The sequence below is a fragment of the Labeo rohita genome, chromosome 15 (assembly GCF_022985175.1).
Source record: "Labeo rohita strain BAU-BD-2019 chromosome 15, IGBB_LRoh.1.0, whole genome shotgun sequence".
NCBI lineage: Eukaryota > Metazoa > Chordata > Actinopteri > Cypriniformes > Cyprinidae > Labeo > Labeo rohita.
This window is the reverse complement of record NC_066883.1, coordinates 13,309,231-13,334,260: the sequence shown is the minus strand read 5'-3', so window position 1 is coordinate 13,334,260 and position 25,030 is coordinate 13,309,231. Positions and strand designations below refer to the sequence as shown.

At 34.6% G+C, this 25,030-nt stretch overlaps 1 protein-coding gene across 6 annotated transcripts in view; it reads left to right on the top strand.

Annotated features, from left to right (window-relative positions):
- The window catches only part of cadm2b (cell adhesion molecule 2b), a 361,384-nt gene that overhangs the window by 41,525 nt on the left and 294,829 nt on the right, over nucleotides 1-25,030 (top strand). For 5 of the 6 annotated variants that reach the window (XM_051129579.1, XM_051129576.1, XM_051129577.1 and 2 more), the window contains exon 1: nucleotides 13,662-13,989. The exons of the other annotated variant lie outside the window; for it this stretch is intronic. In XM_051129579.1, the coding sequence (XP_050985536.1) occupies nucleotides 13,929-13,989 (61 nt within the window). In that variant the 5' untranslated portion in view covers nucleotides 13,662-13,928. Of the gene's footprint in view, nucleotides 1-13,661; nucleotides 13,990-25,030 lie in introns of those variants that run through there. 6 annotated transcript variants of the gene reach the window in all.

Here is a 25,030-nt window from a genome sequence, read left to right as displayed (position 1 = left end):
ACCTTGTAACATGGACTGTTTTAATTATGTCCTTACTACCTTTTTTGGGCCTTAAACGTTTCAGTTGCATTGCTGTCTATGTAGGGTCAGAAAGCTCTCAGATTTAATCAAAAATATTTTAATTTGTGTTCTGAAGATGAACGAAGGTCTTACGGGTTTTACAACATGAGGGTGAGTAGTTAATGACAGAATTTTCATTTTTGGATGAACTATCCCTTTAAGTTTCCTAACTTGTAAACGTGACCCTGGATCACAAAACCAGTCTTAAGTAGCACAGGTATATTTGTAGCAATAACAGAAAATACATTGTATGGGTCAAAATTATCGATTTTTCTTTTTTTACCAAAAAATTAAAGATCATGTTCGATGAATTATTTTGTCAATTTCCTACCTTAACCCTTGTGCAACCTTTTGGACATTTTTGTCCATTTCAGTGTTTTTTTTTTTTTTTTGCTTGTGTCATTGCCAGCTACATATATTTTGGCACAGGTGTGTATTTTTATTGAAACCCTTTAAAACTACTGTTTAATCACAGTGGCATTTAACTGTAAGATTATGCAATTTTTGTTAATAGACTTTCATTCTGTTGGCAAGGCTTCAAAATTAAACTTAAAAAAAAAAAAAAAATTACCAGATGGTGCCATATTTTTAGATTTAGCCAATAAAGCTAATACTCGTTTTATTACTGTTGTATTTATGCTTCTGCATATTATAGAGCCAGCTGGATAAATAATGCAGCTATAATTGTGTGGGTGTGTTTGTATGGATGACAGAGTGTGTTTTGTATGCGTATCATAAAAGAATTGTGTGTGTGCGCTCTTAATATTTGATAGAGAAAAACTCTACTGCAAATCACAAATCCAAACACCGTGTGCACCAGTGGAGTTTTGCTGGCATCTAACGGGGAAAATTTGGTACTGCACCCAAACAAAATCTTGCTGAAAGCTCATTTTTTGAGATATCAGCCTCAAATTTGGAACACAACTTGTTTAGATTTATGGCTTTGATTTTCAAGCAGGTTTAGAGTTGAACATGTTTTATAAAATATATATTTTATATAAAATATTGTTCATAAAACATTTTCATAAACTTAAACCTCTATAACTTTTTTTGGTTTCACTTTTTAAACTTTTTTTAAATTCAATATTAATCTGCCATGGGTCTTCTTTAAAATGAGACCAAACTTAACTCTGTGCTCCCAAGCTTCACATTTTTATGCATTAGATACACAAAATAGTTTCTCTCAGGACCTTAAGGACAAAAATGTCCCCATTAAGACTCATTAAAACTGCAATTTTTAATCGCAGTGCCATTTAACTGTAAAATTATGCAATTTTTGTTAACAGGCTGTCATTCTGTTGGCAAGGCTTTAAAATGTTTTTTTTTTTAAACTATTTTTTACCAGATGGTGCCATTTTTCAGGTTTGGCCTATAAAGCAAATACTCGCTTTATTCCTGTTTTCTGCTTCTACATATTATAGAGCCAATTGGATAAATATTGCAGCTATAATTGTGTGGGTGTGTTGGTATGGATGTCAGAGTGTGGTTTGTATGCGTGTCATAAAAATGTGTGTGTGTGCTTGTAATATTTGAGAGTGAAAAAATACTGCTAATCACAAATCCAACCACTGTGTGCACCAGTGCAGTTTTGCTGGCACCTAATGAGGAAAATCTGGTACTGCACCCAATCAAAATCTTACTGAAAGTTCATTTTTTGAGATATCAACCTCAAATTTGGAGCACAACTTGTTTAGGTTTATGGCTTTTTTTTTCTAGCAAGTTTAACATGTTTCATAAAATATATTTTTTAAAATATATTAAAATATATTTTACATGAAATATTGTTCATGAAGCATTTTCATACTTCTCATTTTCATACTTTTCTACTTCTTTAAAATGAGACCACACTTAAGTCTGTGCTCCGTAGCTTCAAATTTTTATGACAGTTTTTTGACATGGACATTTTGGTCCACTATGGACCTATGTGTAACTTTTTTTTATTGACGCACAAGGGTTAAACTTATCAACACTTAATTTAAAGTTTTTAGTAATATGCATTGCTAAGAACTTTATTTGGACAACTTTAAAGGTGATTTTCTCAGTATTTTGATTTTTTTTTTGCACCCACAGATTCCAGTTTTCAAATAGTTGTATCTCAGCCAAATACTGTCCTATCTTAACAGATTTATTTTGGCTTATTTATTCAGCTTTCAGATGATGTATACATTTCAATTTCAAAAAATTAACCTTTATGACTGGTTTTGTGGTCCAGGGTCACAAATGTTTTCAGCATTACTCAACAAATATTTCTAGACATTTTATTATTAAAGTGTACTGTATATAGTAATATTTAGTGCATTATATGTAGGGGCATAATATTTAGGGACAGGGGGGTGCTGCTGCCCATCTGAGCTCAACAGTGTCCCACATTTTCCATTGTAAATCTATGGTGAAAAATGCAATACGCCATAATCGAAAGTCATATGGACAGTCTGCCTTGTGCTTCTGCGTTCAGCAATTGAATGTAAAACTTACAAGCAGTTAATCATAATTATATATTAATTATATTACTTATCGCTTAAAGTAGTGCTGTGACCCAGAATCTACCCCATCTAAATATATGGTCAGAAGCCGCTACTGTTTTAGGTGAACCAGTTCAGTGGAATTCAAGTCTCTGACATGAACCACATAAAACAGTATATTCCAAGCAAGTCTGGGCTTGATTTTATTCATGAATGCGAGTTTGCCAAAATAATGGTTAAATGTGGTTATTAGTAACCTAATAAACCATGTGACATTTCCTTTTTATGGATGGCAATGTCAAAAGCATTGAAAGTAAAGAGCAAAATGAGAGTCTGAGGACTCATCTACTCTATTTTTCCATGTAGATGGATTTGCGATACACATTTTTCACAAATACAGAAGACCTTTCTGGCCTGAGCATATTGTAGAAAAAAAGCACTGTTGAATTTAGACTTTTTTTTTTTTTTCAAAGAGTGGTTCAGTAACAGTGCAGACATAATCTATAACTTCTTTATATGCATGTTCGTCTCATAGAAATGAGAGCCTTTACCTGCTTTTGTCTTAAAATGCCCCTCAGCTATCCACAGGTTATGCTCTATTAACTATAATACTTTGCAAAGCCCTTGAGTGAAATTCCTTTTCTATGGCTCAATGAAATGATGAAGGATATAACCATTTGCCATCAACCTTAAATCTTTCTCGCGCCATATATCCAGTGTCCTAATTCTTCTATTGCTTCAGTTGAGGTTGCTCAGAACTTTAGCCAGTTGGACTCAGCGATGCTTTTTGTAAAACCGGCTTTACTGAGCCTCAAAATTTTAACCGCAGCCAGACACCGGACAGGCAAGTCAGGTCTCTGTGTTAAATTGGAAGAAATTTGGTGAGCGGCATGTGAAATCAGGTGTAAAATCCTTTCGATGGGTTTGGAAAGAGAGCCCGGACTACAAGCGCAGTTTTAGCCCTGTGTCTTCAGTCATGGATGGACACCAGCCCAATTCGGCCCACCAGTCCTAGAACGTGAGGAAGGAAGACTAATATCCAGCTGCTTGGAAGGTCGTCCGGCTCTGTTGCGCTTGACTCTTCATTTCCACTTTCCTTTTGTAGCTGTGCCAGCAGAACACAATCTTTTTTAATCTTATTTAGATGCAAAGTGATCTATTTTTATTAGTGGATATTAGTATGTAAAATGTGGTTCTGTCACATGTGCATTTACTATAAATGAGAGTAATTAAATATTAAATATTAAATAACCATCTAATGAATTAAAAAATAAATAAAAATTAAATGCAACCTGCATTCATTAATAATAAATATTTTAATAATATGCTTATGTTAAAGATTTAATGCAACTTCATAAATGCATGTACGTCCCTCTAAAGAAACTGACACTTGCAATATGAGGAATAAGGTGAGAATGGCACAGTCTTGTTGCTGATAGAATGCCTGGAGACCCAATTAAAGATGCTAACAACTAGGATAAACAATATTCCTTTTTCCACTTGAGATTTCAAAACTATTTCAACACAAAACAACAACAACAACAACAACAAAAACCCTTCTAGTCCACATAGATATGCAAAAGCAGTTCTCAGATGGATGTTTGTATTACTTTTTTTAATTTAATCTAATTTAATCTGTCAGTATTTTTATATTCACAAAAAAGGCCTCTTTTGTCATGTCAAAATAACCTAGCTGGGTCATTCTATAATTAGGAGTACATTTAGCATTTGACAATGACAATTTTTCACAAACATGAACTTACATAGCTGAAATAATCTATATTATATAAAGTGCTATATAAATAAAGGTGATCTGTATAAATATGTGCATAAAATACCATCTATGTTTTCCACTGTCCACCGTGTTACCTTTACTGGGTAACACAGTTGACAGGTAACTTAGTTGACATTTTTAGTGTTTTGGGCCTGTACTCAACATGGAAGCCTAGAACTCCTGAGCAGATTTTATGTTTAGAAATTTTATAAACAAAACATAAGTTTTAGCTAAATTGTCTTGTTAAAATTTGTTGCAATAATACTTCTGTAACACTGTTGACAGTCAATTAATCCACTTGACACAGGTTTGCTAGTTTAACCAGTATTAAGGGAAAAATAGAGAACATAACTTCTAATGTTTCATCCATGTGCTTCTACACTGTAAAAAATAAAAAACAATTTGTTGAGTCAGCTTAAAATAATTTGTTACACTGCTGCCTTAAAATTTTAAGTTCAGTCAACTAAAATAAGTTTATTCAACTTGAAATATTAAGTTGTACTAAGTAACAACTTAGATATTTGCGTTTGCTAAACTTAACAGATGAGTAAGTAACCCAGCTGCCTTAAAATTTTAAGTTGATTCAACTCAAATATCTAAGTTGTCACTTAGTATAATTTAAGTATAATTTTCAAGTTGAATAAACTTTTTTGAGTTGACTGAACTTAAAATTTTAAGGCAGCCAGGTTACAAATTATTTTAAGTTGACTCAACAAATTGTTTTTTACAGTGTAGAGGAAATATCATCATACTGTGCAAATTATACGAGAATGGGACAAGCCATTCCTTTTTGAGGGGGGTTTTCTAGTGGGTAACTTAGTTGACAGTGGTTTTTCGGAAACAAATAAAACAAGTTATATTACAATAAACACTTATTATTTTTGAAGCGCACACCAAAATGTCTTGATAACCTAATCTAACTGAAGGCAAAACTATGAAATTAATTTATATTTGAGGTCATTTTCATGCTTAAATGCAGAGCAGAATGAGCAACTTTATAAAATCGGACAGCTGAATACCAGGGTTGTATGTGATACGAACATAATATTTTTAACAAAAGATATGGCTTTTTCAACATATAGTACCTTTACGAAAAATAAATGTATTCAAGTGTGCTATTAGTATACTTCTTTTAAACTAAAATAGGAATATATACTTTCAGTCTACTTTTCATGCACTTCTCAGAAATGTGCTTTATGTACTTCTCAGAGATATACTTAAAATGGCATTTAAGTATACTTGACTTAGAAAAAGTCAAATTATATTTAAGCTATACTTGTGCTCCAAGAATCCATGTTATACAGTTAGGGGGCGCTATTACACATCTTCTGTACAGAATTTCCAAAAAACAAGCGAAGAAGATACCGAAACAACAGATGCTTCCACACATAATCTAACACAATAATCTGACATAAAACAGCATCAAAACTGTATAAAGTTGTGGAATATAATGTGACCCATGAAGAGGTAATAATGGCTGTCAAGCTTTAGAGTGTTGATTGACTCATCTACATTTTGATTATCATTCTGAATCCAATGCATAGTCTTTTTTTTAAGCTTTTTGCTCAAAATGTTATTTATTATTTTTTTTTCCCTCATTTGTGAAACTTACCCACAATTAAGTGTTTATAAAAAAGAATGCATGAAGCTAGAATAAAATATTTTTGTTTACAAGCAGATACCCTGTTCTTTCTTTTGATGTTTTGTATGTTTAGATACACAAAATATATACAAATGAGTACCTAAATAGGGACATAGTACTATACTTAAAGTATGATGTAAATTTCACTTAAAGAAAACTTACGAGTATAATTTGAGCATAAAATTACTAAACTAGTAGTTTACTGAGACTATACTTCAAAGTGTACTAAAAGTATTTTATTAGTAAATTATCAGTATACCTATAAGTTCACTTTTAGTATAGTTGTGTACTTAAAGTTTACTACTGTTATACTTAAAATATACTTAAAAGCATACTTTATATACTAGAAAGTGGGCCAATTTAGTCCCAAGGACTACTGAAATAGTACACTTAGAAGTATACTATTAGTACACTGATATTTGTATACTTACTACATAAAGTATATTTAAAAATATACTTAAGGATACTTAATAAAACTTGAAGTATACTTCTTTTTGGGATTGGGAAAAATATAATTGTGTACTAGAAAATTAAGCATCGGGGCTTTAAATTGATGAAAATATATTAAAAATATACTTCACGGACATGAGATGTATTCACAATTATAGAATGACCCAGCTATATTTGTCACACCCCTTGGACTGTTTGTGTTGGTTTCTCCCTCTGTTGCCCATATTTGGTTGTTCCTGTTTCCTGTCCTGGTTTAGTCATTATTATTTGCCTTGTATCACCTGTGTCTAATTAGTTCATTGTATTACCTGCCTATATTAGTTGTATTCAGTTCAGTGTTTGTTGTCCGATCTTAAGGTTATGTATGTGTGTGTGTTTTCCTGCCCTTCCTGGAGTTACCTATTGTGGATTATATTAAAGACTTCTTGTTGTATTCTGCCTCCATATTGCGCCTTCCTTACACACAACCGTGACAGAAGATCGGACCACAAAAATAGTTTAGTGTTTTTTTTTTATCAGTTTTTCTTTTTCGTTTATGGATATTGCATCCATTAACGTTGCCCAAAGGAGGGACAACATTATGATTGATGGGGTCACTGTTTTTATTTTTCAAAACGAATGTCATCTAGAGAAATATGTGGAGGAGTTCCTTGACGCTTGCCATCTTGCCAGCTGCGATGACGTCTGCCTAATGGAGGGATTTTGGTGTGGTCTGGATGATGACATCCGCTTCATCATGCCCAGGGAAGATCCGCACTGGACCCTAGTTTCGCGCTGTGGGTAGAGGGGTCCACACTCACAGCGGATGAAGCGGATGCAGTCTGGGACATCAACGTCCAGCCACACCTCACAGACGTCTCGCAACATGACCTAGAGCCCAGCCAACCACCACGCCGACTCGTGGAGCATGAACCTGAGCCCACCGCAGATGGATAGCCGGTGCCCCTCACGACAGAGCCATCGCCAAAGGGAACGACAGTGCAAAGGATCGCCACGGAGCATTATGGCTGCGGCCTGGGTCTCGCCTAGCTCCTCCTGCTCCAGGTCCCTTCTGTCTCCTTCATGGCTCCACCCTCCATCTGATCCACCCTGGATCCTTCTTTCTCTTCCCTGGCTCTTTCCTCTGTCTGATCTGCCCTGGACTCCTCCTCCCGGATATCCGTCCTCCGCCGAAGCCCCCACCAGTACAGACTTCCTGTGTCCATCCCTTCTTTTTTGTTTTTCTACGCCGTGAGATCACGCCTTCCGGGAGGGGAGAGTAATGTTACACCCCTTGGACTGTTTGTGTCGGTTTCTCTATCTGTTGCCCATATTTGGTTGTTCCTGCTTCCTGTCCTCGTTTAGTTATTATTAGTTGCCCTGTATCACCTGTGTCTGTTTAGTTCATTGTATCACCTGCATATATTAATTGTATTCGGTTCAGTGTTTGTCGTCCGATCTTAAGGTTATGTACTTGTGTGTTTTTCTGCCCTTGCTGTCTGGATTTATCTATTGTGGATTATATTAAAGACTTGTTGTTGTATTGTGCCTTCCTTACATACGACCGTGACAATATTACAGTTCAAAAATAGTAAAAAGGCAAATTTCAGCCAGATGTAACATGTATGAGCACTGTAGTGTAGACCAGTGTTGACTGGCAAAACTTCATTTCGAGGTTTTACAAGGAACAAACATAAGCCAGCTACATGCAGATGGAAGCTGAAATTCTAAAACCATAAATGTCCGAAAATATTACATCTGTATTGCTCATATAAGACGGAAACTATATTGTACACATGGGGTTATTTTGCCACAGTAGTTGAAGGCTAGAATTATAAAAAGTGTGATATGGTTATTTTTATTTTAATAAGATTACAGTTTATGCTATATGATTCATTTTAACCATTCAACCATTGGTTTTAGAACTCCCCCAATGTATATAATATAATATAATATACAGTTATTAATAACGATTCTTGTTATCAGTGTTGAAAACATTTTTTGATAATGATACAGTTTCTTCAGCGTTGATGAAAAGACAGTTCAAAAGAGCAGTTTTTATTTGAAATAGATTTTTGTACCATATAAATGCCTTTCAATCAATTTTGTCCTTGCTGAATAAAAGAAGTCTCTCTTTTTCTCTCCCTCCCTCCAACATTTGAATGGTTCCACAAAAATAGAAGCACAACTGTTTTCAATGTTAAAGGGGTCATCGGATGCCCATTTTCCACAAGTTAATATGATTCTGTAGGGTCTTAATGAAAAGTCTATAAAATACTTTGATTAAAAATTCTCAATGGTTGTGTAAAACAACACCCTTTTTACCTTGCCAAAATCAGCTCTGCAAAAACATCTCATTCTGGTCGAGGCTGCTTTAAATGCAAATGAGCTCTGCTCGCCCCGCCCCTCTCTTCTCTCTGTGGAGAGACGAACCTGTTTACTTTAGCTGCGTTTAGTCGCTAAACTTGCTAACTAACACATTATTAGGAAAGGCAATCACAAAGATTTGTAAAAAAAAACCTTATACTCACTTCTGCTGTAAGTGAAGCTGGATCATGAATGATTTGCGCAAACATAGACGGATATATGTAGATCGGGAGGCGCGTTCCCTTCACAAACAAAACGTAATCTACTGCATCTTCAGCAGCTCAGATGTCGGGAGTAAATGACGACCACTATGTTCATTATTACATCCAGCAACACAACACCTCAATCGCTCAATCGGAGATATTCTTGTCTACTTTACATCCCTGCTCCGGCGTCGAAACAAAGAGGCCGGTCGTGGGAGCTGCCTCTGTGGGTGTGACGCCACAACGACAGTCATCTGAGAATGGCTCGATTTGAAAAAGGGAATATTATTTTTACGGATTAATTAAAAACCACTGCATGGATTTTTATCATTATAAGGTAGATTTGTACATACACTGCCAACACATATTAATGTTCAAACAACATGTAAAAGTGAACTTAGCATCCGACGACCCCTTTAATAATGATCAGAAATGTTTCTTGAGCAGCAAATCAGCATGTTTGAATGATTTCTGAAGGATCATGTGACACTGAAGACTGGCGCAATGAGCTTGAAAAGTCAGCTTTGCCACAGGAATAAATTGCATTTATAAAATAACTTCACACAGAATATTTAATTTTTTCCACAGTTATTTTTTATGACCTAATCATATTAGAGATTTAGAGATCAAATAAAGGCAGCCCTAGTGAGCATAAGACATTTTCAAAAACATCAAAAAATATTAATTTTCCATCTGTGCTGATAGCCTTGTGGGCAGTTTACAAACAAAGAGTGCCGTTGTGTTACGGGCATCCTGAGTTCGAATCCTGACTCTAGGAGCCCTCTTGGTCCCACCCCCTTTTTTCTCTCACTTTGCTCCCCTCCATCTCAACACTATCCTGTCCTATCATAATTAAGGCAAAACGCTAAGAAGTTCTTTATTTTTTAAAACTTTTCGCCACCATTAGATTCACAGATTATGTGTGTAGGGCTATGTGAGAGCTTCCTTTTATAACCCAGTTTGTGTGTTAATAACTCTCATAATTATGACAAATCTAGGTCTACACACTGTGTGAATCGATGCAAATCGCTAGAAGACTGTATCGCGATTTATATGTGAATCTTAGAATGATTTCTGAAGGATCATGTGGCACTAAAGACTGGAGTAATGATGTTGAAAATTCAGCTTTGCCACAGAAATAAATTCCATTTATAAAATATCTTCATACAGAATATTTAGTTTGTTCAACAGTTAATTTAAGACAGAGTTTTTGACCAAATAAAGGCAGCCTCAGTGAGCATAAGAAATTTTCAAAAACATAAAACAAATAAATAAATGTAGTTTTCGGCTGTGCTAATATCCTTGTGGGAAGTTTGCCGACATTGAGTGCAGCTGTGCTACGGGTGATCCTAGTTTGAGTCCCGGCCCCCCTTCTCTCTCCCACTTTGCTCCCCTTCATCCCTACACTGTCCTGTCCTATCATAACTAAGGCAAAAATGCTAAGAAGATCTTCATTTTTTCAAACTTTTCACCACCATTAGATTCACAAATTATGTGTGTAGGGCTATGTGAGAACTTCCTATTATAACACAGTTTGTCTGTGTTAATAACTCTCATAATTATGTCAAATCAATGTCTATACACCTGTGAATTGATGCAAATCACAAGAAGACTGAATCGCGAATTGTATGTGAATCGCTTTTCCCCCCACCTCTAGTAGTGTACTATGGTTTTCACAAAAATATTAAGCAGTACAACAGTTTGAAATTGATAGCAATAAGAAATGTTTCTTGAGCAGCAAATCAGCATATTAGAATGATTTCTGAAGGATCATGTGACACTAAAAACTGGAGTAATGATGTTGAAAATTCAACTTTGCCACAGGAATAAATTGCATTTATAAAATATCTTCATACAGAATATTCAGTTTATTCCACAGTCATTTTAAGGTTTTTGACCAAATAAAGGCAGCCTCAGTGAGCATAAGAAACTTTCAAAAACATTAAAAAATATTTAGTTTTCAACCACGTTAATTTCCTTTTAGGCAACCACGTTTGCTGACATGCAAGCTGAGTGCAGTGCTACAGGCGTCTCTAGTAGGACTCCTCCTGGTCCTCTCCCACTTCACTTCCTGTCATCCCTACACTGTCCTATCATAATGAAGGCAAAATGCCAAAAAGATCTTACTTTTCAAACTTTTATCCACCATATGTGTGTAGGCCTATGCGAGAGCTTCCCATTATAACCCAGTTTGTGTGTGTGTTAATAACTCTCATTATTATGATAAATCTAGGTCTATACACTGTGCAAACTGATCCAAATTGCTAGAAGACTGAATTGTGATTTATATGTTGAATCTATTTTTCCCCACCCCTAGTAGTGTAGTATGGTTTCCACGCTAATTTTAAGCAGCACAACTGTTACAACATTGATAATAATCAGAAACATTTCCTGAGCAGCAAATCAGCAGATCAGAATGATTTCTGAAGGATCATGTGACACTAAAAACTGGAGTAATGATGTTGAAAATTCAGCTTTGCCACAGGAATAAATTTCATTTATAAAATATCTTCATACAGAATATTCAGTTTATTCCACAGTTATTTTAAGACCTAATCATATTAGAGATTTAGAGATCAAATAAAGGCAGCCTTAGTGACATTTTCAAAAACACCAAAAAAGTATTACAGTATTTTCCATCGGTGCTGACAGCCTTGTGGGCAGTTTACCAACAAAGAGTGCCACTGTGTTACGGGCGCCCTGAGTTCTAATCCTGACTATAGGATCCCTCTTGGTCCCACCCCCTTCTCTCTCTCACTTTGCTCCCCTTCATCCTGTCCTATCATAATAAAGGCAAAATGCTCAGAAGATCTTCAATTTTTTTTTTTTTTTTAATTTCCGCCACCATTAGATTCACAGATTATGTGTGTAGGCATATGTGAGAGCTTCCTTTTATAACCCAGTTTGTGTGTTAATAATTCTCATAATTATGACAAATCTACACTGTGCGAATCAATGTAAATTGCTAGAAGACTAGAATCGTGATTTATATGTGAATCTTAGAATGATTTCTGAAGGATCATGTGACACTTTAGACTGTGTAATGATGTTGAAAATTCAACTTTGCCACAGGAATAAATTTCATTTATAAAATATCTTCATACAGAATATTCAGTTTATTCCACAGTCATTTTAAGGTTTTTGACCAAATAAAGGCAGCCTCAGTGAGCATAAGAAACTTTCAAAAACATTAAAAAATATTTAGTTTTCAACCACGTTAATTTCCTTTTAGGCAACCACGTTTGCTGACATGCAAGCTGAGTGCAGTGCTACAGGCGTCTCTAGTAGGACTCCTCCTGGTCCTCTCCCACTTCACTTCCTGTCATCCCTACACTGTCCTATCATAATGAAGGCAAAATGCCAAAAAGATCTTACTTTTCAAACTTTTATCCACCATATGTGTGTAGGCCTATGCGAGAGCTTCCTATTATAACCCAGTTTGTGTGTGTGTTAATAACTCTCATTATTATGATAAATCTAGGTCTATACACTGTGCAAACTGATCCAAATTGCTAGAAGACTGAATTGTGATTTATATGTTGAATCTATTTTTTCCCCACCCCTAGTAGTGTACTATGGTTTCCACGCTAATTTTAAGCAGCACAACTGTTACAACATTGATAATAATCAGAAACATTTCCTGAGCAGCAAATCAGCAGATCAGAATGATTTCTGAAGGATCATGTGACACTAAAAACTGGAGTAATGATGTTGAAAATTCAGCTTTGCCACAGGAATAAATTGCATTTATAAAATATCTTCATGCAGAATACTCAATTTATTCCACAGTTATTTTAAGACCTAATCATATTAGAGATTTAGAGATCAAATAAAGGCAGCCTTAGTGACATTTTCAAAAACATTCAAAAATATTAATTTTCCATCTGCGCCGATTGCCTTGTGGGCAGTTTGTGACAGAGTGCCATAGTGCTTTGGGCGTCCTGAGTTTGAATCCTGACTCTAGGACCCCTCCTGGTCCCGCCCCCTTCACTCTCTCCTACTGCACTATCCTGTCATAACAAAGGTAAAATGCCAAGCTGTCATTAGATTCATTTACATTATGTGTGTAGGCCTATGTAAAAGCTTTCTATTATAACCCAGTTTATGTGTGTGTGTTAATAACTCTCATAATTATGACAAATCTAGGTCTATACACTGTCCCAGTTTGTGCAGTATTTGCAGATTCAGCAGAAATATACTTTTGGAAAGTGTTACAATCCTCCTTGTCAATTTCTAATTTTTATTATTTAATTGTATTGCTTTATTTTGTATTTTTTACATACAGATGACTGTGTGGATGTTACAAATCAAATCAAACAAGAACATGCTGATTCAGATTCCAGTTCTGTCTTTTGAAACCCATTATCATGATCAAAAATCAAATTACAACCCTGACAATTATACTTGTACTACAAGACAGCGATTTTACCCCCGCAGCTCGTTCCTAATTGGTTAAATTGATGGTGTTACATCTCACCTTGTGTTCAAACATCCCCACTAATGAACAACATGCACGGTATCTTCAATTAAACAGGGAACCTGCATGTTATTGTGAATACAGGAGCCTAATTAATAGCGGACAGTAACATGTAACATGAACACGGCTGTCTCAAGTGTAACCAAAAATCCCAAGTGACAGAAAGTTATCAGTCAGCGTGATCAAGTGCGCATCCAGGCTCGGTAAGGCGTCTCCATGTGTCAATCTAAAGTGGGCGGGACCCGCGTCTGCTGCGGCGCTCTGGAGAGGCAGAGACTCAGGCAGGGGCTGAAGTGCCACTTTCTCAGCATTGTCAGTGCGGGCAGCATCTTCTCCCAGCCCGGGTACAGTAACTGCTGCACGTCACATATCCTCCGGATCGGGACAGGAGATTCGGGTTTGCTCCATCCATGCGATCCGAGCCCGAGTGAGAGCGCACCATCCACCTGGATAAGCGGCATCAGCATCAGCATCAGTGCAGGGAGAACACGGACGCAAGCATCGCCACGAGAATATGATGCTCCAACGGCACTTGCTTTTTCTGCTCTACAGCTTCTGTGGGATTGTCATTAAAGGTAAGAACCTTGGGATGTGTGGCCACAGTGTGATGCCCCTCTGGGTGTGGTGGGAGTTGGCAGGGAGAACGGAAATGCCAGTGTGATTTAAGCACACATTATCATAAGCCCCGTGCTCAATTACATCAGGGGATAATATTTCATAAGTAGCTGGTGCTTTTGGACAGGTCATATACAGTACGTGTATTTAGTGGCATGATGATGACAGTGCAGAATTGAGTTCGGCGCACATTCTTTCACATGTGCGTGGGAAGTTGTTTGTAGTTAATTTCAGTGACGTTTGCGACCCATCATCTATCAAATTAGCAACTTCAGACACAGAACGATTTCGTGAGCATGTGCTCGTTCCAAATGGATTCATATGCTTCGCGTATAGAACGCAACAATTTAATTCCTCGCAGTTTTGCTCACTGATAAGTGTGATTTTAGTGTTGTTTTTATTAAACTACCAACTTTGGGAACACTGATTCTCTAACGACCTTCTTATTGAAAACTGATTCGCATGGTTCATATATTCGGATATCTGCAATGCATTGGCAGTTGCGCGCAGGATTGTTCAATGTTCAGGGTGTGATTTGTCCGTGCAAAACAAGTTGAACTTGACTCGTTATGGAGATGGATGCTTAATCCAAGAGCATTACTTGGCCAGCACTGATTTAAGTCGGACATACGCACGTTTTCAAGCGCATCGCGCTCGGGTATTTGCAAGATTCTACATCTTGGGGTCGTCGTAGCATAAGATTTTCTCTTCGAGGCGCGCAGTGTGCAAGTAAAGGCTGGAGATACAGCTTAAGCATTTATTTACAGTAGCGACAGCAGTTGTTAGACCGTGCAGTGTATAGATAGCGAGGATATTTCAGGACGGACAGATGTGCATGGAGCTCCAGACTGCAGCGAGTCGGTGCGCACTGCTGTCCCACTTTGACTCTCTCTGAATCCCGCAGGCGGATCGCGCGCCGCCGCGCCCCACGGGTCACGGATCTCACAGCGCTCTGTCAATACTTACACACCTTTGTGTCTTTTCTGTAAGTGTAGTTCTTTAAGTGCGTAAATACAAGAAATAATGACTATTCACAATGTATACGGCCACTGCAAAAACATGACTCACTGCTGCTGGACTTTTATTGACTGGCAGTCCATATATATGTCTGCCTAGAGAGCTACAGCTGGTTGCTGCATAAAGAGTCAATATTATGTTACAATATTAATATTGATTATTGATGTGGTATGTCTCAGTAGATACAGTATATATTTTGTGTAATGAACACCTGGGGGAACAGAGACTGGGGGAGTGTCATAGTTAACAGTGTTTTGCTGTTGTGTGCGTGTGTGTGTTTTTTTTAAATATCTCAAATTTTGATATAACATTTTTATATTTGTCTACAAATTAACAGTTTCTATTTTGAACTGTGTAATGTCACAATATAAAGAATTGATGTGTTACAAACTACTCCACTACCTTTGGTGATTGTAAGTTGTAACAGCAGGTGGGGTGAGTTGTAACACCAATTGAAAACCTCAACATATGCATTTTATGTCTATTATTTTATGGTGGTAATCACATTTATGTGCTGGAAATAATTATTATGCCCTATTTAGTTGCGATTCTGAATTTAAACATACAACTTTAACAACTGAATTCAAAACAGCTTATGAAACGATGAACGTATTGAAAGAAAAATATACACTATTTCTGCAAAAGCTTTATGCATGGCTTCTGTCTATATGTAAACACTGGGTTAATCTGTGGTTATGTATTTATTTATATTTTTATTTTTTGACCCACGCTGCTGTTACGTTTAGACAGGATCGCTGCAGATCTTTTGTAACACTACGCCTAAATCAGACCAAAAACCATGCAACAAGTAACAGTTACACTTAGGTATAAATACTGAGTAATATTGAGTAACAACATGTTATTACTATAGTTTAGGATAAGAGTTCAATGCATGCAATTATGCATAATTTACTGTTATTACTATAGTAATTACATTGTAATTACATTGTATTACATTGCATTACATTCTAAAGACACTGTAAAAAGCACTTTACTATTATACAAGCAACTTCTGAAAACGAGACTTAGTAGTGTGCTTTTATACTCTTAAAAGCCCCCACACCCGCTGTTCAGAGATGGATTGTGGGTATGTAGATGTCGGCATATGTTAGGTTTGGCAGTATCTGTGCTGACTACAGATCTTAACAATTATTCCTGGAACTTGGTGTGGATCAAAACCAATGATCGATTTTTTTTCTTGATATAGGTTCTCAGGTGTTTTTAAATTCTCTGCGGTTGCGTTTCCTCACTGATGGTCATAAACATGTGAAGGAAAAGGTCACATGATATGATATTTCTATAATTTTTTCTGTGGATAAGAACCTGCTGATTTCACATGATTGCAGGTCTGATGCGGAACATCAGTTAGCATGATCCCAGCAATATTAAATCATGTTTTTGACATAAAACCAGTTAGATGTTATTGTTTTAATCAGTATAGGACATTGCAGGTCACATATTAGAATGACATTTTTATGAGCAAGGCTTATGTTTTAGTAATAAAAACAGTGCATTTCAAGCAATCAAGAATTATTTTTTGTTCCGAGAATAGAGATGGTTTTATTTCTTAGTCTCTTGGGGTTTATGTAAGACGGTTAAGTAGCTCTTTCTTGCTTCTGTTGGTAATATACAGTCGATTTGCTGCTTGCTTGACTTGTGGAGTTAAATGCTTTACCAGAACCTTTCCGGTTTAATGTGTGTCACATTCAAAATGGTGACTCTGAAAAGTATTTTAATAATTTATATCCCAAGGATCCCTGCCATAAGCTGTCGGGTTTTTTTTTTTTTTTTTTTTTTTTTTTTCAGCAGCTTGATTCTTATCCCTTCTCAAAATGTGAACCAATGACTGTGCTGTACTTCAGGCTCACAGCCTGAGTGCCTTCAGTGAGGAACAGACAGTGCTTAGATGAATATTTTTGCATGGAGTTACTCACTCAGCTGATTTATCAATTGATGGAAAGATTTCCTTATAACACTTGATAAGAAGTGATAGATAATCTGTGGCTGAAGGGTCACATTCATGCAGGGATGGTTCAAGATTGAGTCAGTGTTCTTTGATGATTTCTTATGTCCGCTCTCTTGCTATAAAACATTAAAATCAGGACCATCACTAGGGGGTTAGTAAGAAAAGTCGTCTCATTAAACTACTGCTGATTATCAAACAATGAATCCTAGATATGAGATTGATCTCCAAATGGAAATTCATGAATGTTTTGAATGGCAGAACTACAATGTGTCTTATTATGCATTATGGTAGTGGTTCTTAACCTTTTTGACCCCAAAACTTTAAATATACTTGTATATTTGCTCTGGCACCTCAGCTGTATTAACAACGAAGCTGCTTATTTGCAAAAACTTTGAATGTCAACAGAATATAATAATAAAGTATTATTCATTTTGTGATTCCTATAAAAACCTATTTGAGTCACATCAAAAAATCATTATACTTTGGTAAATCATAATTATGACATACAAAGTCTTAAATATGAGCTAGCTAAAATTATGACACACACACACACACACACACACACATACACACACACATACAAATCATAATTATGAGGTAAAATGTAGAATTATGATATACAAAGTCGTAATTATGAGACAGTTAAAATGATGACACAAAAAGTTATAATTATGAGATAAAAGGTAAAAATTATGACAAAGTCATTAATATGAGATAGTCAAAATGCTGACATAGAAAGTCATAATTATGAGTTAGAAAGTATGACAAAGTGCTAATTATGAGATGGTAGTCAAAATTATGACATAAAAAGTCATAATTATGAGATAAAACCTAGAAATTATGGCAAACAAAGTGCTAATTATGAGATGGTAGTCAAAATTATGACATAAAAAGTCATAATTATGAGATAAAACCTAGAAATTATGGCAAACAAAGTGCTAATTATGAGATGGTAGTCAAAATTATGACATAAAAAATCATAATCATGAGATATAACCTAGAAATTATGGCAAAGTGCTAATTAAGAGATGATTATGACATTATGACATGACATAAAAAGTCATAATCATGAGATAAAACCTAGAAATTATGACAAACAAAGTGCTAATTATGAGATGATAGTCAAACTTATAACATAAAAAATCATAATCATGAGATAAAACCTAGAAATTATGGCAAAGTGCTAATTATGAGATGATAGTCAAAATTCTAACATAAAAAGTCATAATTATGAGATAAAACCTAGAAATTATGACAAAGTGCTAATTATGAGATGATAGTTAAAATTATAACATAAAAAGTCATAATTATGAGATAAAACCTAGAAATTATGACAAAGTGATAATTATGAGATGATAGTCAAAATTATGACATAGAAATCATAATTATGAGATAAAAAGTAGAAATTATGTAATACAAAGTCATTATTATGAAATTAAAAGGTCAACATGATAAGATCATGAAAAGTCATGACATTTTTAATGCCATAATTGAAGTTTTTTGTCTCATTTTTTTTTGTTTCATAATTTCTTTGTCAATTTTGAATTTGAATTGAATATGTCAATTTAGAATTTTAAATCATAATTGACATTTATTTATAATTGTGTCTTTTTGTCATGATGATGGTATCATTTTGACATCCTAATTACAGCGTAATTACAACTTTTTTTTTATCTCATAGTTATGATTTCACATTTCATTGTTTTATGTCATAATTATGATCTTACCAAATTATGTATATTTTTTATGTGGTGTAAACAGCCTTCCATACATTAGAGACATTTCAAGGATTACTGAAAATGTATTTATTTATTTATTTATTTACAAAGAGTAATTTCTCACTTCAGATTACTGTCCTTAATTAATTTTACTTAATTTATTTTATTCACTTTTAATGGTTCTCCAAAACCGTGGAAACCCTGGTTCTTTCATTCTTTCTTTTTTTAAAAAGAATAATTTTTCAAAAATTAGATTTGTTTCCTTAATTATTTAATTTAATTTATTTTATCCACTTTTAATGGTTCTCCAAAACCATGGAAACCCTGGTTATTTATTTATTTATTTATTTATTTATTAATTAATTTATTTATTTAAAAGCACCATATGGCCCCGTAGTGGGCCCCGAACCACTTGTTGAGAACGTTTCCCATTAAGGGAAGATATTTAATTATGGAAATTATTATTATTAGTCAAGGTGGGTCATCTTTTTATTGACAGATGAGACATATAAAACAATCCTTGAGTGACAAGGGTCAGAATCAATCCTGCATCTCCGGCACGAGCACCACGACTCGCATGTACCACTACACCGCAGGTCCGACAGGTCAGCGTTTTCTTCAAAGCTCATCTTGCGTCTCCTCCATTTCACCCAAAGCATTAAAGCGCACTTGATATTTGTAGTGCCCTACACGTCCACATGATTCTCGCACATCACAGATCAAAACACTATGGCATGGTGTCTTAATAGCTATATAAAACTCAAGGTCTCCAATTACATCTGTGACCAGACATTTAGGTCAGGGCTTCACAGCACCTCTCCAGTCATATTCCCATTAGAGCGGCTTCTTTCCCACCTTAGTTAACAATTCACAAAAAAAGACATTTGTAGCTGACTTTCTGAGAATGTGCCATACAAATTGGGCCTGAGGGACTAAAAAGCCCCCGAAACATCTTGCGGCTCAGTCGCCCGAGGGCCCAGCTAAACGTGCGGATAGATCCTGTGTCAGCTGAGCGTTTAAGGTAGTGTGTCGGCAGCTGAAGTGCAGCATTAGCGCATCACAGCGTTTTGACGTGAGGTGTGACGGGGAGAATGCTTTATGCTCTCTCTTAAAGATGCTCTCTCCTCGCCATGGAGGGTTAGCTTATCCTAGCAGAATGGGCTCTAAGCCGCTGAGTGCCGGCCACGGAGCTACGCTGTGTACCGCCGCGTATCAGTAATCCAGTAAAGGAAAGCAGGCTGTGTGCAGACAGACGCCAAGCCTCTCTGCTTTGTGCTGGCTGACAGATCTACATCTGTACAGATGAGTCACAGACGCGCTATGAGAGAAAAAAAAAATTATGTATGATATGAAAGAGACATCGAATAACAGCTGAGAAGAGGCCGGGATGACAGATAGCGTTTTGTGGTCCTAAACAAGGACGAGGTATTTTTGTCATTATTGTGGTATTTTTAGGAACACCATCAAGTCTTGTAGGAGAAAGAACACGATTTTGCACAATCCAAAATCAGTAGGGGAGAGTGGGGTAAGATGTGCCACACTGGCCACCTTGGACCATCAAAAATATATATGCTATATTAGTGAACTGGCAGTTCATGATGTTATTTTTGGCAAAAGCTATGAATGATGAAAAAAGGCATTTTCACAAAAACGGTAGCTGTGGGGTAAAGTGTGCCAGATGCAGTGTTATTTTTGCATAGTATTATAGCTCTTTATTATTATTATTTTAAATTAGCTTTTATTATTCAATGGTCATGCCTTAACTTTGCAAATTCTAGTATTGCATTAGTTTTGCATCCTTCTCTTGGGCATTTAATAATTTTGACTTTTCAGTCTGGGTTAAATCTCTTTTTTGGCTTATTTATATGTAAAAGAAAACGTGCCTAATAATTATGCACACCTGAATATAAGGAGTTTTTCAGTTCCAGCCTTCATGGACAAATATATATCATGTATAAATGATTAAATACAAAATTAATAGTAGTTATTAAGATTGATGTGGTTTGGAATTGGTAAAATGTGCTAAAAAAATATGACCAGAATATCAACGTGCCTAATAATTATGCACACAGTGTATATAGCTTTAAATGATTTTTATTTGTTTTATTACTTCATCTTTAGCTTAATTATTTCAGATAGCTTCTAATGCAACAGTTCTCTCTTTTTTATTTAATTTTATTTTATTTAGTTTTTTTTTCTTTTTGTTTATCTGATATTTATATTTTTATATTATTTTGATACCTGTTTCTAATAGTTTTAGTTTCAACAATAACAACACACACACACACACACACATATACATACATATATATATATATATATATATATATATATTATTATTATTATTATTATTTGTATATAATTAAATATAATTAAATTATTTTTATTTCACTTTTAGCAATTTCATTACATCAACTTCCACTTAATTATTTCAGATAGCTTCTAATGCAACAGTTCTTTTTTATTTTGTGTTTTATTATTATTTTATTTTATCTGATATTTATATTTTTATATTTATACCTGTTTCTAATAATTTTAGTTTTAACAATAACAATAATTACAAATAATTTTAACAATAATAACTTCTATTTCTATATATTTCTATTTCTATATTCTATATAATTTCTATATATCTTTAAATTATTTTTCAATTTTTCAATTAAATATATTTTCAGTTTTAGTAATCTTAGCACTGCCTTTTGTTTTTATTAAAAAACAAATATATTTAGACATATTTTAATAAGATTTTTATTTTTATTATTTTATTTTATTTTATTTTTTATTTTATTTTTATTATTAATCCCATTATTAGGTTTATGTTTTATTTTTATTTTTTGATTTGTAGTAGCTAGTTGCTTAAGGGTAAGTTGTGCCAGTAACTAATAATATAGACTTGGAATATAGTGCATCAGTCAAGCACTTCTTTTATGAAATACAATAATACTTGCATATAGTACTTTTTGTTTCTTTTTGTTTCGTATTTAGATGTAATAATAATTCAGTGACAAAAGTAGCTTTTCCCATTATATTTTTTGCACAAATCTTTATAGCCTCAGACCTGAATTGTTAGGTCTTTTTTTATTAACTGCGGATTGAACCTGTAACTCTCTACAAGAAAGAAGGAAAGAAAGAAAGAAAGAAAGAAATGCTGTTTTGAGTCAAATGATTAAACTGACATTGGTCGTTGCCCAGAGCACCGTCTCGTAGGCTGTTGTAAAGCCTTCAAGGCAGGTGAATTACTTCATTAGGTTTATGTAATTGCACACGTCCGGCTACAAATGTGTCGGATGTAGATTCCGCGCGAGTTCATGCTTATTGGCTCGATGTTGCTGATTAATCTAGATTGTGGAGTAATTCGGTTTGTCTAGTCCTAACTGCGACCATTACAGCTCGACATGACAGATGTCGTAATGACATGTTTGTTCCTGTAGGCTGTAATGAGCTTGCTCTGAGCAGATTCAGATGTAAGTGCAATTAAAGTACCGTGCCTATGAACGACTTCTGTAATGAAAGGACAGATATTCCTCGCTTGAGAAGACCATAATAACTCTACTGATAAATGGTGCTGTGACATGCACAATTAATAAGATCACCTACCTTTAGGCAAACAGACATGATAATTAGCTTCTGTTGGCGACCCATTGGCCCCAGAACAGACAGAAGCTGAGATAAAGATTATATTTGAAGTTTGGACGTTTAATGTGACTTCGATTCTCTATTCTCTATCTCTGCGTGGAGATAAAGGGGGAGTTTCTAAAAGAGGCTCCGCATTACAAACTCCTCCACTCGCTATAAAAGTGTCCTTCCTGACTTCTTTTATTTACTCGCCTATTTGATTTATTAAGTACCATCTCATATGTATCAACTGGTTAACTAATAGGAGAGGTTTCTTAAAAGGGAAGTAACATAAAAGCGGCAGCTGCTAAAAGAATCACAGCATGAAAACAGGATATGCGCAAAATGCAGAGGACTTAATTGGTTGTTTACCGAAAGCTTCACACGCTAAAATTACCTGATTGTCGCCCTTGCAAAATGATCAGCAAGCTCTCATTGACATTGCCATTTCCTTTTGTTATATTCACAATACATTTGCATCAGTTAATTAATTCATAGATGGTTTTGTGAATATATCCCAGCTCTTTAAACTGTTACCGGCTGTCATTAGCACTTAAAAATAGTCCTAATGAGATGCTCTAAAACATCTTTTCCTTAAAAGACTATATCTCAAACTGAGTCTTATCAGGGCAGTCACTTCATGTTGCATCAAGTTTAGTGCATATAAGTAGCACGGGTATATTTGTAGCAATAGCTAACAATACATTGTAAGGGTCAAAATGATCAATTTATCTTTTAAGCCAAAAATAATTAGGATATTAAGTTTATGTTCCATGAAGATATTTTGTAAATTTCCTACCGTGAATATGAAGAGTTCAGATGCAAACGCTCTAAATCCATCTGACTTATTTCTTTAAAATGAGCATTTCTTTCTGGCTACTTTGTAGGTTTCTATGCAAGTGCTGGTGCTTCTAATTGGGTTGAGGCTGAAATTTAGCGAGTTTGAAGTAAAAGTATTTGATGGACGTATAATATGTGTCAGGAGCATTCACTCAGTATCATTTTCTCATTTTTGACTGAGATGGCTTTTAGCTGGATTTGCATCTGAACTCTTCAAATATCAAAACATAATTTTTTAGTGGTATTATGCATTGCTAAGAATTTCATTTGGACAACTTTTTTATTTTTTTGCACCCTTAGATTACAGATTTTCAAATATCTGTAAAATATTGTATCTCAATTTAAAAAAAAACTGACCATTATGACTGGTTTTGTGGTTCATGGTCACATTTAGTCATGCTGAAATTGTAAAGTTATCCCTATAACTGATTACAGATTACATACACTGTAAAAAAAAAAAAACAAAAAAAAAAAAACATAATTTGTTGAGTCAGCTTAAAATAATTTGTTACCCTGCTGCCTTAAAATTGTAAGTGCAGTCAACTAAAATAAGTTTAGTCAACATGAAATGTTAAGTTGTACTAAGTAACAACTTAGATATTTGTGTTTGTTAAACTTAACAGATGGGTAAGTAACCCAGCTGCCTTACAATTCTAAGTTGATTCAACTCAAATATCTAAGTTGTCACTTAGTATAATTTAACATTTCAAGTTGAATATATATTTTTTTGAGTTGACTGAATTTAAAATTTTAAGGCAGCCAGGTTACAAATTATTTTAAGTTGACTCAACAAATTGTTTTTACAGTGTAGTGAAAACTGTGGTTAGTAATGTAATCTATTAAATTAGAGTTAGGTAATGTGTGCTAACTACTTTTAGATTACTTTTTAGACTATTTGTAGATTACTTTTGACTTGACTTGTTCATCCAACCCAATCTCGTGGCAATTCGTACATATTTTACGAGCTAAGTCGATTTAGCAAAAACTGTACAAATTAGTATGAGGTCATACGAATTTGTAAGATTTTAGATAAATCATGTGTATTTTACGAGTTCCCTAATTCGTATGAATTCATACGAATGACCTATCCCTACACTATAAAAAATAAAAAACGCAATTTGTTGAGTCAGCTTAAAATAATTTGTTTCCCTGCTGCCTTAAAATTTTAAGTTCAGTCAACTACAATAAGTTTTGTCAACTTGAAATGTTAAGTTGTACTAAGTAACAACAATTTGTTGAGTCAACTTAAAATAATTTGTAACCTGGCTGCCTTAAAATTTTAAGTTCAGTCAACTCAAAAAAAGTATATTCAACTTGAAATGTTAAATTATACTAAGTGACAACTTAGATATTTGAGTTGAATTAACTTAAAATTGTAAGGCAGCTGGGTTACTTACCCATCTGTTAAGTTTAGCAAACACAAATATTTAAGTTGTTACTTAGTACAACTTAACATTTCAAGTTGACTCAGCAGGTGACTCAACAAATTGTTTTTTTGTTTGTTTGTTTTTTTTTTTACAGTGTATATATATATAAAATTATCTTTAAAAAATATAACAAATACAATTTATAAATAAAAAAGAAAAATATGTTTTATTAGCTATATGAAGGGTTCATGAAAGAACTGCGGGGTTCAGACGTTGATGAAAAATAATAATTATATTATAAATATACAGTACTGCTCAAAAGTCTAGGCTCAGTAAGACTTGTAATGTTTTTTAAAGAAGTCTCAAAAACAATAATACTGCAAAAATGTTATTACAATATAAAATAATGTTTTTTTTTTTATTTTTATTTTAATATAAAATATAATTTATTTCTGTGATGCAAAGCTGAATTTTCATT